General features: G+C 35.4%; 1 protein-coding gene across 1 annotated transcript in view; it reads right to left on the reverse strand.

Moving 5' to 3' along the window:
- Positions 1-622: 622 nt before the first annotated feature.
- GNAI1 (G protein subunit alpha i1) overlaps positions 623-15022 on the reverse strand; it is an 80278-nt gene continuing 65878 nt past the window's right edge. Inside the window, exons 5-8 of the mRNA XM_079785393.1 lie at positions 13495-13623; positions 9251-9380; positions 7987-8140; positions 623-2649 (exon numbers count right to left, since the gene is read on the reverse strand). Coding sequence (XP_079641519.1) covers positions 2459-2649; positions 7987-8140; positions 9251-9380; positions 13495-13623 — 604 coding nt within the window. The 3' untranslated portion in view covers positions 623-2458. The remainder of the gene's footprint in view (positions 2650-7986; positions 8141-9250; positions 9381-13494; positions 13624-15022) is intronic.

Here is a 15022-nt window from a genome sequence, read left to right on the forward strand (position 1 = left end):
TTCTAGTTTTATGGTTTCAGGTCTTATGTTTAAACTTTTAATTCATCTAAGTAAATTTTAAATCCTCTGAATTAATTTTTGTGTATGATGTAAGATAGTGGTCAAGTTTTTCCAACATTTATTGAAGAGGAATTCCTTCCCCTATTTTATATTGTTGGCTCCTTTGTCATAAATTAATTGACCATATACGGTATATGTCAGTTTATTTCTGGGTTATCTATTCTGTTCCATTGATTTATATGCCTGATTTTATGCCACTATCAGACTCTCTTGATTATTATAGCCTTGCAGTATAATTTGAAATTAGGGAGTTTGATACCTTCAGCTTCATTCTATCTTATTTTTACAGTTGACACTAAATAGCATAATATGGGGGTTAGGGATATTGATCCCCCACACTCTGTGCAGTCAAATGTCCACATATACATTTTCATCCTAAAAAAAACCTTTACTAAAATCCTACTGATGACCAGAAGTCTCATGAGAAAACTTGGGGCAGGGAAAAATCAATCTTCTGGGATAGATGAGATGATAAAAAGCTGGCAAAGATGAAGAAGAAATGAACATACTATCAACTGATACTTAAATCCTAATGCAAAAACATGTGTTTAGTCAATAGATTTATAAAATTTTAAAAATTTAAATTTATTAGGATTTATTAATAACAGTTACACAGAATAAAGTTCAGAAATTCATCAACTATGATCACCAATATGTGCTTCTTTGTGGCTTTTTAAACTATTTGTCATGATTCAAATTTATTCATTATAGTTGAAATTCATACATAGCTTCACAATATGGATATTACAGGTCTCCCATCAGTAAAATTAATGAAAACATATCTTTCATGATAAAGGCACATAAAGAATCTAAACTAACACATTTAAGAAATTTTGATAATTTTGAATTTCTTCACATTACAAAGAAGAAAAACAAATCCCCAAGATGAAACAGATATAAATGCAGTTTGTGGTTACCCACCCCCTCACACACATATTTCAACAAATATACTTCAACAAAATGACAGAAACAACTTACCCACAGCTTACTGAAAGGCTAACTCGTTCAAGATGAGAGAAAAAGACAAGTAGGGTGGGGAATGCTGTTCATTTTGATGAAGCAAGGTCACAAGATACATCATGAGTAATCAAAAGAAAAATGACTATTGACATTCAACATCTAGCTGATATGTAACACTTGTTTGAACAGACATACAATCACTGACTTTATTAAATACTATTACTCATTTTCTAAGTGTAATTGCCTGCTTCATTATCAGAAATAATAGTACAATTAAAAAAATAATATAGACTTAAGCAAGTGGAGGAAATTTGAATAACCTAAGGGAAAAAAGTAATTTTTGTCAAGTGTGATAATTAAATTTGAAACTAGTTACATATATGAATTAAAAGCTTGCATTATACCAGCAGCAGAATATTTAAAGATCTTTCTTGTTATCTTCCAAACAAGGAGCTATCAATATATGCTAGGTACAAGGGATTTCCCAAAGGAAATACACAAATGAATGTCACAAATTCATTATGCTGATATATTTTTTACCCCAAAATGCTCTCATCATCCACCTAAACTTAGTTATAAATAAAAAGGTAATTATTTAAAGTGTATAAAAATTAATTTGGCATCATCTTTAAGTCAATGCCTGAATATCATCCAAATATTAAAATTCAAAGTGAAAACAAACCAACTGAATAAAAATTAAGTATTTATAAGTCTAAGAATAGTAAAATATGCAATTTTAGTTCTTCAAACCAAATCTACTGTAGAAGATCAGCATGAAATCTTAAAAGAAAAAAAATGTGTATGATGTTTAAATAATTAATCCAAAGGAAGTTATATTCATCCTCTTTAAGAACATTTCAGTAAAGCATTAAATTTAAAGAACAAATCATGTTATTAAAATAGTCTGTGCAATATTTATACAAATGACATTTTTAGGATTACAAGATAATCAAGATAAGGGCTGCAATGTTTCCTAATATTAATTGCTATACTTAAAATTTACAGGGCATGAATATAAATAAAGCTGTTCAAAACTGGTTAACGTGGCAATAGTCTGGCACTGAGTACAAAGTACTTAATATTTCTGTTACTCCCAAAGCAATCACACTAGAATTGTAAGTGGCGACTCTTAAAACCTAAAAGTAATGTGGAAAACTAAAGTTATAAATACATGTATACATACATTTGCATATTTACACTTACACAGAAATCATCAATACACTAGAGCCCAGCTTTAACACTGCCCTTAGGTTCACAATGCAGGACCACCTTTCACATTTTTACTTAGGTTATAAAACAAAACAGAACAACTTTGGTCAGGTCCAGATGTATTTGCCGTATACTACATTCTGTGTTGCTGCAAGACCCTAGTCTAGAGAGATCCACATATAAGTACTCATTTGGTTTGAGAATGCATTTTAACCATTCACGGCAAAACTTAGAAGAGACCACAATCTTTTAGATTATTTTTTATGATGACATCTGTTACGGCATCAAAAACAAACTGCACATTCTTAGTATCTGTGGCACATGTGAAGTGGGTGTATATTTCCTTTGTGTCCTTTCTCTTATTGAGGTCTTCAAACTGACATTGAATGTATGCAGCTGCCTCTTCATATGTGTTCGAGCCTGAGATGGGAAAGGAAAAAGCATAAGGAGAAAAGTTAAAATGTGTATACAGCTAAGAAAAATGGGCCTTAAATATTGAAATCAGTTATTTAAAACAGTTGGACTCCATAACTGTATTTTTTCCTTATAGAATAAGAGAAACTATTTATTCTAAATGAAAAACACCCCATGTTAACTATCTTTTAATGACTAGGTTACCCTTTAAGGAAAACCCTGAAACAAAAAGCATTCCACATGATTTTTGTTCCTGCTTCAATCTCCAAATACCAGATCCCTCCTTTTTCTTATTCCTTATACTCTATAAATCCCAACACAGAACCACTCAGTTCCATGATGGTGGCATGTATGTCAGTTACAGCCTAGTGGCTGATCAAGAAATGCTGGCTGAATGCTGATGAATATTTTTATTCCCTTTCCTTATTAAAAAACTGTACAAGGGTCTACAATGTGGTTTATGGCTATCTCGTTAAAAAAAGGGAATGACACACTCCACCTTTCAGGTAACTGACTGACTAAAGACTTGTGAGTACAAACATGCCAGAAATTGTTTGGCAGTATCTAAAGATGATCACATGCATAGTTTGTGACCCAATAATTCAGTTTCTAAATGTGCCCTTGACATAATTATATTCATATGTTCACCAGAAAACATATGAAGACTCTTAATAGCAGAAATTCTAGTTTAAGAAACAACCCAGCTAATTCTGGTATATTCATAAAACAAGTTGCCATACAGTAATGAGAAATGAGAATGAAAGTACTACTGCTACCCACAATAACATGGATGCGTTTCATAAACACACTATTGATCAAGTAAGCCAGATACAAAAAGACTATATACTGTATGATTCAATTGATGTTTAGAAAACAGTTAAAGAAGGTTGATACCTATCAAAATTAATCAATGAGGATAAGTCATAATAATAGTTACTCTGTGTGTGTGGGCGGGGCGGGGGGAGCATGATGGTTCTTCTGGGAACCTGGAAATATTCTACCCCTTGACCTGAGTGATAAAACATCAGTATTTCTACTTTTAAAAATTCAATGAACTTCACATTAAATGCTGAGTATTTGTGTATGTATATATTTTTACATGTACATAGTTAATACTTCAATCAAATGCTCATTTGAAAATAATTATTAAATCTCTCTCTTGCAGTAATAACACAACACTATTTGCCTGGCTTTCAAGGTCCTTTATACTCAGCCTGCTCTCTCCCACATTTGAGGTTCACTTTATGGCATGAGAACGCAATATACAAACACCATCTGTGTTACTGCAGCTTTCACTGAGTGCCTAGCTCAATTTCCTGTATATATTCTGGGTAGCTAGTTATATTATTCAATCTGATTTTAGGTCTTACTAGTAAGAAAAGAATGGCTAGTGACTTTGAGCATGTGTTCATATGCCTCTGGGCCTTCTGTATGTCTTCTTCCAAAAAGTGTCTATTTCGATCCTTTGACCATTTTTTGATTGGATCGTTTATCTTCCTTTTGTTAAGTTGTATGAGTTCTCTGTGAATTTTGGAGATTAAGCCCTTATCGGAAATATCATTGGCAAATATGTTCTCCCATGCAGTGGGCTTTCTTGTTGTTTTGTTGATGGTTTCTTTTGCTGTGCAGAAGCTTTTTATTTTGATGTAGTCCCATTTGTTTATTTTCTCTTTAGTCTCCATTGCCCTAGGATCTGTTTCTATAAAGATACTGTTATGACATATGTCTGCTATTTTGCTGCCTATGGAGTCTTGTAGGATTTTTATGGTTTCCCATCTTACATGTAAGTTCTTTAGCCATTTTGAGTTTGTTTTTGTGTATGGTGTAAGTTGGTGATCTAGTTTCATTTTTTTGCATGAATCTGGCCAAATTTCCCAACACCATTTATTAAAGAGACTGTTTTGACTCTATTGTATGCTCTTGCCTCCTTTGTCAAATATTAATTGAGCATAATGGCTTGGGTCAATTTCTGGGTTCTCTGTTCTGTTCCATTGGTCTATATGTCTGTTCTTGTGCCAGTACCAGGCAGTTTTGAGAACCGTGGCTTGGTAATATAGCTTAATATCTGGTAATGTGATCCCTCCAACTTTGTTCTTCTTTCTCAGGATTGCTGTGGCTATTCGGGGTCTTTTTTTATTCCAGATGAATTTTTGGAGAGTTTGTTCTAGATCTTTGAAATATGCCGTTGGTATTTTAATGGGGATTGCATTGAATCTGTAGATTGCTTTGGGTAGTATGGACATTTTAATGATGTTGATTCTACCAATCCATGAACATGGTATGTTCTTCCATTTGTTTATGTCCTCCTCGATCTCTTTTTTCAAAGTATGAAGTTTCCTCAAAAAGTTAAAAATGGAACTCCCATTTGACCCAGTAATCCCACTTCTAGGACTATATCCCAAGAAACCAGAAACACCAATCAGAAAGGATATATGCACCCCTATGTTCACAGCAGCACAATTTACAATAGCTAAGATTTGGAAACAGCCTAAGCGCCCATCAGCAGATGAGTGGATTAAAAAACTGGGGTACATCTACACAATGGAATACTATGCCGCTATAAAAAAGAAGGAACTTTCATCATTTGCAACATGGATGGAACTGGAGAGCATTATGCTAAGCGAAATAAGCCAGTTGGAGAAAGATAAATATCACATGATCTCACTCATATGTGGGATATAATGATCAACATAATTTGATGAACAAGAATAGATCGATCTAGAGACAAATGGTAGGGGAGGGGAGTTAGAGAGCAACCAAAGGACTTGTATGCATGCATATTAGCATAACCAATGGACACAGACACTGGGGCAGTGGGGGCTTGCCTGGGGTGGGAATGGCTGGGAGGGCGGTCAATTGGGGAAAAAGGAGACATATGTAAAACTTCAGACAATAAGAAAATAAATAAATAAAATAAATTTAAAAAAAAGAACCAAAAAAAAGAATGGCAAGTATGGGGGTAGGAGAGAATGTATTAGATATTTTCTAACATGTGACAGAAGTGTCCTAAACAAAGCTAAGTATAGATGATAACCTGGTTCAAGAATGGAGAATTGGGCCCTAGCTGGTTTGGCTCAGTGGATAGAGCGTTGGCCTGCAAATTGAAGGGTCCCAGGTTCAATTCCAGTCAAATGTATGTACCTCAGTTGCAGGCTCCTCCCCGGCCTGGGCCCTGGTCGGGGTGAGTGCAGGAGGCAACCAATCGATGCTCCTCTCAAATCGATATTTCCCTCTGTCTTTCCCTCTCTCTTAAAATCAATGGAAAAAATATCCTCAGGTGAGGATTAAAAAAAAAAAAATGAAGAATTGGGAGGTTTATGATATAATTCAAGGGAGATAGAAATTTGAGAAAAACAAAATACACTGAGTTTAGTTTGAGTTTCACGTGCTAAAAAACAAGACTGTGCTCAACAAGTAGTGGGAAATGCAAGCCCAAGGCTCTAGAGAGAAATTCAGTTGACAACAGAATTTCACCTGAGAATAAATATGACCATAAAAGGATGGAGCGCTAAATGATTAAAGGATGGCAGCTAGAATGTGGTGAACTGCCAACATGTAGATTGAAAAGCAGAGGGGAAGATAGAAGCAGATGGAGATAGACATGAACTGAGTAGTTGAAGTCTACATAGGTTTCTTCTATAAAAAGCAATAGCCATAGGAATTGAGAGTTGAGGCTGAAGCAAGAGGCACCTAAGTCAATAATTAGGGCATGCAGTGAAGATTAAATTATTATATTAACACTAGGAATGATAAAAAATTCTGAGATTAGCGATTCTTATCAACTTGACAACCTAAGGGAAATTCTTGTACATACTGTATACCTGGCAAAGAAAGAGCTAACAAGCATATTCCTTGTTGCTCTGAAATCCCTGTAGGTATGTGATTTCTATCAATGCATTTGGGTACTCTGGTAATATTAGTACAACATGGCTACTTCACAGTAGAAAATGACAAAAATAATCTAAAACACAGATGAAAGTAAGGGCAAAACTAAGCCACCTTGATTCTAGATAACTTCAATCTTGGAATTAGTACTATAAATAATTTTATTCATAATAAACACTAAAAGTGTTTCGTTATAAGGGGACTTAGGATACTATAACTTTCAAAAAGAAAATAGAAGTTTTAAAATAAGAAAATGTGTGAAATTATTTTGAATTGAAGTATAACTTTGCAGTATACAAAAAAGGGCTATAATAATTAGTGTGCTTATATGTATTGCAACACCCTCTGCCCCCGACCCCTGGTTCCAATGAGAATTTAATTAATGTTAGTCTGGTGGTTAATGATGCTGGTCTGGATTTGGACTCTGTTACTTCCTTTAAGTCCTGGGAAGTAAGAGCACTGATACCACAGGGTTGTTTTAACATCACCTGTGAAAAGGCAGTGAATACTTACCATACAATTTCCTCAATACAAGACCAACTACATTTTTGTTTATAACCAAACAAATTCTTGAGACTTATTTTAAAACAGGAAGAATGGGATGAAGGTAACTTGAATAAATTAGCTACCTTAACCAAACTCTTCAGAAATTTTAGATTTAGAGACCCTATAAACCAGTGATAGTCAAACTGTTTCTAAGGCACAGAATTCTCTTCATTAAAATATTATTCAGATGAAAGCCAAGTTACTCTGCTTTATTTCCCTTCCTTGCACCCACTTTCAATAGCAGGAGTCCAGGTGTTCCAAAAATCAAACTGAACCATAACCAATGCTTTAGCCCACTTCTGATTGTAAAGACGGGGACTGAGAGCCAGCTACATTAACTGCTTTGTTCAAGATCAAAGAGCTCATTGTGGAAAAGCCAGGACTCTCTCAGTCGCCTTTTCTCACTGCAGATCATTTTCTTTAGTCGTAAAAGTAAAATGCCATTAATTACCTCATTACCCAAGTTTTGGATTGCATATGAAACCTTCCCTGACTCCTGCTTTGTTAACTCACAAATTCCTTCTTCATTTTTACCCCTTACATTTATTGTTCGTGTGCGTGGCCGCATGCTGCACTGCTATTGTTTGTCTATCGTACATCTGTCTTTGAGATGAGACAAGAAGCAAGACATGTCAACTAGATGAAGAAATCCTTACTGTAAATGTATGAAGAACAGAAGTCATCACAAAAAAATGATTATACAGCTTTTCCATAAAATGAATATGTTAGTTTCAATAATCTAATCCACATCCCAAATAACTACTTGTGCTTGAATGTAGTATGGTAAGTAATTTCTTTTAAAGGAAAGAATTACTAAACCAAGGGATTAAATCAACAATTGAAATCTTGTCTTAGGGGAACTTTCACTTGGATCTGTATGACTTGACAAGTTATTCACAGAAAGTAAAATACCTGCATATTCTGGGTAGCATATAGTGAGAGGGCTCTTTTTGATTTTTTCTTCGAAGAGATCCTTCTTGTTTAGAAAAAGTATAATGGATGTTTCTGTAAACCATTTGTTGTTACATATGGAATCGAACAACTTCATGCTTTCATGCATTCGATTCTGTAGTAAAAAGGATACAATCAGTTTGTCATAATGGCAAGAATTTTGAGAAATACTACTTTAAAAAAAAATGACAGATATTGTAACAAGATAGAACTTAGCTATAAAATAGATAACATACTCCAAAAATATTTTTCTGGCATTTAAGAACAAGCACCCTTTGATTTGGGGCGAGATGAGTATCTACCTCAGTCGTTAATTACTTTTGCATTCAACAGTACTCGCTGGGTACCCGCCATGTGTCCCTGTGCCTGCGAATGCCCTGCCGGGGGGCCTTGCTATCTATCTAGGGATGCCAAGTGCAAACATTTGAAAAGATCTGATAATTACAGAGTTAACTGAACTTTCCATTAAGAGATAAGTAAAGTCTTTTAAAGATTAGTAAATTAAACTGAATAAGCTGAACCACAATTAGCCTAATACCCTGACGATAAAGGTATGGTAGGGGAAGGAAACATTCCCGTTTCCTGCCTCCCGGTATGTGCGGTTCCTAAAAGGGCACTGGTGTATTTCGTAGTGCCGCCGGAAAGAGGGAACTCCTGTATGAGGCGCACTGCACCCACTGCGCTGTGACTGCGTACACCTGATTTTAAACAACAGAAAACTGACATTTCTATCTTCTTTTTTCCAGTTTGTACTAAACTTAACTCTTTCGTTTAAAATTAAGTTTCTACTTGAGTTGATACTTAAAAAACACTTTCCCCAGATTAACAGTATACTGGAATACATCTGAAAATTACACAAAATATAACATGGATCAAAGATTACTGAGCTAGAACTGGCAGAAGTAATACGTTAAGGAAATTAAGCCTTGACTATTATGAAACAAAGTTTATTTTCATTCAGTGTGTACATACTGCCAGACAGAGGAAATGCAGGTAAGCACAGAGGGTTAAGGGAAGATAAACTCTGTCTTTTCTTTTTTCTCATGGTCCACCTGTGTTTCTTTATTATAGTTCCCATTTAGGATGGAAACAGAAAAATTAAGAGAAAGGAGCCCAAACTTTCAAATAATTCAGACATGCACAAGAATTTTTCTTAGAGAAATTCCTGCCAACATCTTCAGCCTTTCCTATTTCATGCTCAATCTCCAACAGGGGTTGTACTTGCCATTTCTTCGTCTTCAGCTAGAACCAGGTCGTAGTCACTCAGTGCCACACAGAAAATGATGGCGGTCACTCCTTCAAAGCAGTGAATCCATTTCTTTCGCTCGGACCTCTGTCCTCCCACATCAAACATTCTGGAAGAGGAAAACAATGACTTAGACATCACATTAAGTGTCCAAAAGCTCTGAGTTCTACAGCATCCACAAAGACTGCAGGGAGAACGTGGGATGGGGAGAAAGGAGGAAAGGACTTCATGGGAGGAAAAGAATGTCAGAAATGAAAAAAAAGTCTGATTTTTAAAAACTTTTGAGTCAAGAGAAACAAAACAACTCAAAATACCTTCAAAAATCAACATATTAACATATAAGAACACTTAGAAGAGAACATTAAAACAAATCCATATGAATGGGCTGTACTATGTGTAAACACTAAAAATTCACATGAAGCAACGAGGAAATGCAGAGAGAACAGAGTATATTCAATTTGCCAATGTCACGAAAGATTAGAGGCAGAGGACACGGTCCCCTCCTCCCACCACAAAACGCTGTTTTCTCTCAGAGGCAAGAAGCAGCACTTTGACGTGAAGGAGAAACCATTCCAGGTAAGAAAAAGCTGAACAAGCAAGTCATATTTAGAGTGGGGCCAACAGGTTGCCTCAATTAAAAAGTAAAATCAGGGGATAAAAGAAAAGGTGAGATGCAATCTGCAATAAATGGGCGGCCCTAATGAATAGTCCTAAAAATTGGAGTGAAAAAAAAAATACACCATTTTTACATAATATATGACAGCAGACCATTGTAGGTTAGTGTACAGGGTAGCAACATAATTAAATAGTATAAAGACAGTGATTCTTTCCTCTTTTCCTTGTAGGAGTTTATTAAGTTAAGCAAAAGTTGAAATGCACATAGGGTATGTTATGCAACATAGCAATGACCACTTATATAATGGAAACACTATGCAAAATGGTACATTTCTAAAGCCTCCATTTATCTAGATGGTGAACTAATTAAAATGGTCTCTATTTAAATCTCAGGCAGCAAAAAGAATTTTCCCTGCAGAGCAGTATTGGCCTATAAACCAAATCTGAGTACATCAACCAGTCTTGTTTCTTTTATCATCATTTAAGGGGCCTGCATTCTATTGGTTTAGCTAATAAATTGTTGAGTTTAAGGATACTATATAAATATTATTCTATGATAAATGAAAATGAGTAAGATACAAAAAGAACAGCTGGTGATAAAGATCAAACAAGAACAAAATAAAATTAAGTAAAATGATTACACATTTGTTAAATTGCCAAGAAACACAATCTGAAAAGAACTTTACCAAAAAGTTAATATATTTTTAAAAACTTCTCTGATCAAATGTCACATATTTCCTGACCACTCAATACATACTAACAATCACTTATGTAATGGAAACACTATGCAAAATGGTACATTTTCACTATAGTAATTATCATCCCCTGAATATTAAATATTTATATCACCTCCCCTAACAATGTAATTTTATTTTAAACTCTTTATATCCCCTACACTGAACACAGACAAGTACTTATTTGTTGAATAAATAAGTGAACTGTGTCTACAGAATATTTTTAAATGCTTTCAAATAATAATAGACTAGCTTTACCATGTTAAAGTACCAGATCTTCCAGTTATGCTGTGGGAATGTTCAATAAAAAAAAGCTGTAACACGATAATTAGGACAGCTCACAAGAAATATCTTCAATTTGTTTAAAGCAGAAGTGAATGAGGGTCACTCATATGCTGGTCATAAACAAAGATCCTTTACTCTAAGCCAGTGCTTCTCAAACTTCAGTGCTCAAATCGCCTGCTGCTGATCCCAGGACCCTGCTTTGAAAACCACTTGCCTAATTCTCAAGCCAAGGAGAAAAATGACTAAGAACTGATACTATAAGCGATAGGATTGTGCAGAGAGCATTAGTCATTGTTTCACACATACATTAGAATTACCTTCAAATTCTAAACTTCTGTTATAAAAAATGTATAATACGTTCTTCATATGAAAAGATGAGGCCTCTGACAAGCATCAAATAGGGATGGAATCTGAATTTTCTTCCATGTGTTTTAGGAGAGGGAGGAGAGGGAAGGACCCTGGAGATCCTGAGAGGTGCCTGCCGGACTCCCTCAGACTCATCAGATACCATTATGACCGAGACTGAGTGCAGAGCTAGTGGGCCATACATGGATAGCAACCCTATAAATAGGACACTGCAAAACCTATTACACATTCATATTACTATAAAAAATAGAAATTTGTCATATTATGATCATTTTATAATAGAAGGGATGCTTTAGTTCTATATTTGGCAAAAAATTCTTATATAATTAACAGTTAATATGCAAACTGACCCTCACAACCTCACATCACAAGATGGCTGCCCCCATGTCATCACAAGATGGCCGCCCCACGTCATCACAAGATTGCCACTCCCACATCATTACAAGATGGGCGTTCCACATCACAGGATGGGTGCCCCCATGTTGTTACAAGATGGGCGCCCCACATCGTCACAATATGGCCACCACCACATCATCACAAGATGGCTGCCACCATTTCATCACAAGATGGCCACCCCCACATTGTCACAAGATGGCTGGCAGGGGAGGGCAGTTGTGGGGGACCAGGCCTGCAGGGGAATGGTTAGGCATCAATCAGGCCAACAGGGGAATGGTTAGGGGCAATCAGGCAGGCAAGCAAGTGGTTAGGAGCCAGCAGTCCCAAATTGTGAAAGAAATGTCCCAGATTGAAGAGGGTGCAGGCTGGGCTGAGGGACACACCCCGCCCCCCAGTGCATGAATTTCATGCACCGGGCCTCTAGTAGTAAAATAAACCTGTTGATTCCTTCAAACAAAATAATCCACGTATGCCTGCCTCATCACAGAGGTGGTAAGATAAATTCTTAAAGAATTATGTCTTATTGCTTCATTTTAAATTTAATTCCAATCATACCACAAAATAAGTGAAATTTAAATTTTACAACAGCTGTTAAAATCAGACAATGAATTACAACACAAACACACCCCACTCCCAGCCAGGTATCGAGCCTGCAACTGAGGTACGTGCCCTTGATTGGAATGAAACCTGGTTCCATTCAACCTGTGGGCCGACACTCTAGCCACTGAGCCAAACTGGACAGGGCAGATGCCCTAGTTTCCGTACCATGTGTTAAAGCACAAAGTTACATGATCAGATAAACTAATTAGGATCTGTATCTTGGTTTAAGAAGCAGGGCAATGTTTGTTTTTTGGAGGGAAGCTGCTATGGAAAGTTGAAATTAAATTTTAGTTTTCTGGAAAACTCAATTATGTGAACCACTGAATGTGGGATAAATTAGTGACAAATGATAATAACAAATGTATTTGAAATACTGAAGGAGGGACTCAAAGGTATTAACTGTGCTGCCCACAGCTGCCAATGTCAGCTTCTTCAGGAGGTGAGCTGATGTTTATTTATCTTTGACTTGGAACCCTTTAATAAGATGCTTTCAGAAATTCTGCTTTATCGTCATTACTGTTTCAGATCATTATAGTCACCTGAGGCAAAGTGCAGCAGTTTTTGACATTTTGAAAACTGTTACTGGAAAAAGAAAAACATAATTCTGTAAATCTGAATGTAATGTTTACCTGAACTTCCCTGAGCCTGTTTCATTATAAAATGAGAAAACTGGACAAAATGAATTTCAAGATCCCTCTATTTCCAAAAGCCACTGTAATTCAGTGCTTCCCTGCTCAGACCACAGGACACTCTTAAGTTAAATAAACATTTTTCATCACATCAGTTTGCATGAATAAAAACGTTCATGAAAATTTTTAAAAATGTACTCTTCTTTTGTAATATTTCCACAAATAAACATATATCCTACCAATAAAACTCTCTCTTTTCCTACCTAAAACTGGATGGCAGAACTTGCTCAAAATATACAGTGTTAGAAAATATCTTCTATTCAGAAATAAGCGCCAAAAACTATTTTTATTTAAATCCCTGTGGAAAATATAGGCAAAAGGAATTTGCACAGCTATTTGTTCTCAAATAAATATATAAATATTCCTAAGAAGTTTTTTGCCCTCTTTCACCCAAACATTCTTTTGTCCATTATCTGAGAACATTTTTTAATAATTTCCAACTCTAAGTTTTTAAAAATTTTTATAATTATACTTTTTTCCCCCTAAACAATGGGATTTATCTCTTAATTTATAAAACATATGCTTTGAAGCTACTCACTTAAAGTGAAGATCTTTGAAAGTAAAATGGGTTTCAACAATTCCTGTAGTTTTCACTCGAGTTCTGAGGACATCTTGTTGAGTTGGAATGTAATTTGGCTGTGCTATTCTGTCCAGGTCATTCAAGTAGCTGAAAACAAACAATAAAACAACATGCTAATAGTTAATATGGCCAATACAGATGTTTAAGTTTCTATCTTACACAACTCCCACTGAAATCGAAGTGTTTATACTTTTCCAGCCACAAAACTCTTCTACCGTTTTTTAAATGTTATATACTTTGTTTCTGAAGGACAGTACTTAGTAATTCTTGTTGAGAAAGAAAACAGACTAGTAATAACTTCTTAAAAATCATCCAGAATAACTGCACACCGTGTGTTTGTTTCTTAAAATTCTTTATTTCACTTTTTTTTTTTTTGAGGTAGCACTGTTTACGTTCCAGATGTTATTCTTTTGTTGAGATTTAGGAAGTTAGTTTTTACGATGATAGTGAGAAAACCTGTGACCAAAGGCGGAATTCGATGTTGTTCCCTTTCAACTAGCCTTCAGTTACACATAGGAAAACACTACATGTGACACTTTACTCTGAATTTTACTGGCTTTCTAAGTCAATTTTCACATCTTATTTCTTGCTGATTTTAACTACTCATTCAACACTCTTGGTCAATAATGCCAAATACATTGTGATATCAAAATGTGGTGGTGTCATACAATGCAATTATTTTGTATAATTTGTGTCAAATTATATGGTATAGTCCATGATGTTACAGAAAGTCCGTGTATGCAGACATTAATGTGAACCTGAGTAGTTAAAGAAGGATTCAAGGATAGTGAGGCATGTAGCTAGAAATCTGAACGATGGGACAGAAAAAAGGAAATGTCATTCCCATCAGGACAAGCAGTACAACAGTATGGAGGCAGGATCCGGTTTCTCAGAAAGTAAGGTTGCTAATAGGCCATGCACAACCTAAATTGAGAATCTGGAATTAATCCTTCAGTCAGCTGAACGTGAGAGTGTCCCTGCAGTGCTCGGCAATAATTAGGGCAGAATGTGAAGGATAATTTAGAAAATAAGTTCAGGTACAGGAGGCACCAACTATTTCAACTTTGATGCTATCCTCTGAAACTGTTCCTTAGCTATTGAGAATGGGTCTTGCAAACAAAAGAACTCAATAAATACTTGACTTGTTGCAGAATAAGCTGGAAAACAATCCAAACACTGAATTAGTGACCAAAAATGTTTTAGACATTTAGGTACATGTATCTGGTGTTGACATACAAGAATACACAGAGATATAACAGCTTGAGTTATCTGTATTGTACTTACTTAAAATTTAAAAGAATCTTGTTATCTATAATCACCCAGTACTTTATCTGTTTTTAATTTCACATACATAATGTTATACCTTATTGTAAATAATAACCTGATTCAATAAACAAACCAAACAGGCCATGGCAAAATTTTACTGTGCCTATAAAATACAAAGCTACTCTTATTTAAAATGTGCTCTGATGACTCATAAATACAT

This window comes from Cnephaeus nilssonii, assembly GCF_951640355.1.
Source record: "Cnephaeus nilssonii genome assembly, chromosome: 12".
NCBI classification, from domain to species: Eukaryota; Metazoa; Chordata; class Mammalia; order Chiroptera; family Vespertilionidae; genus Cnephaeus; species Cnephaeus nilssonii.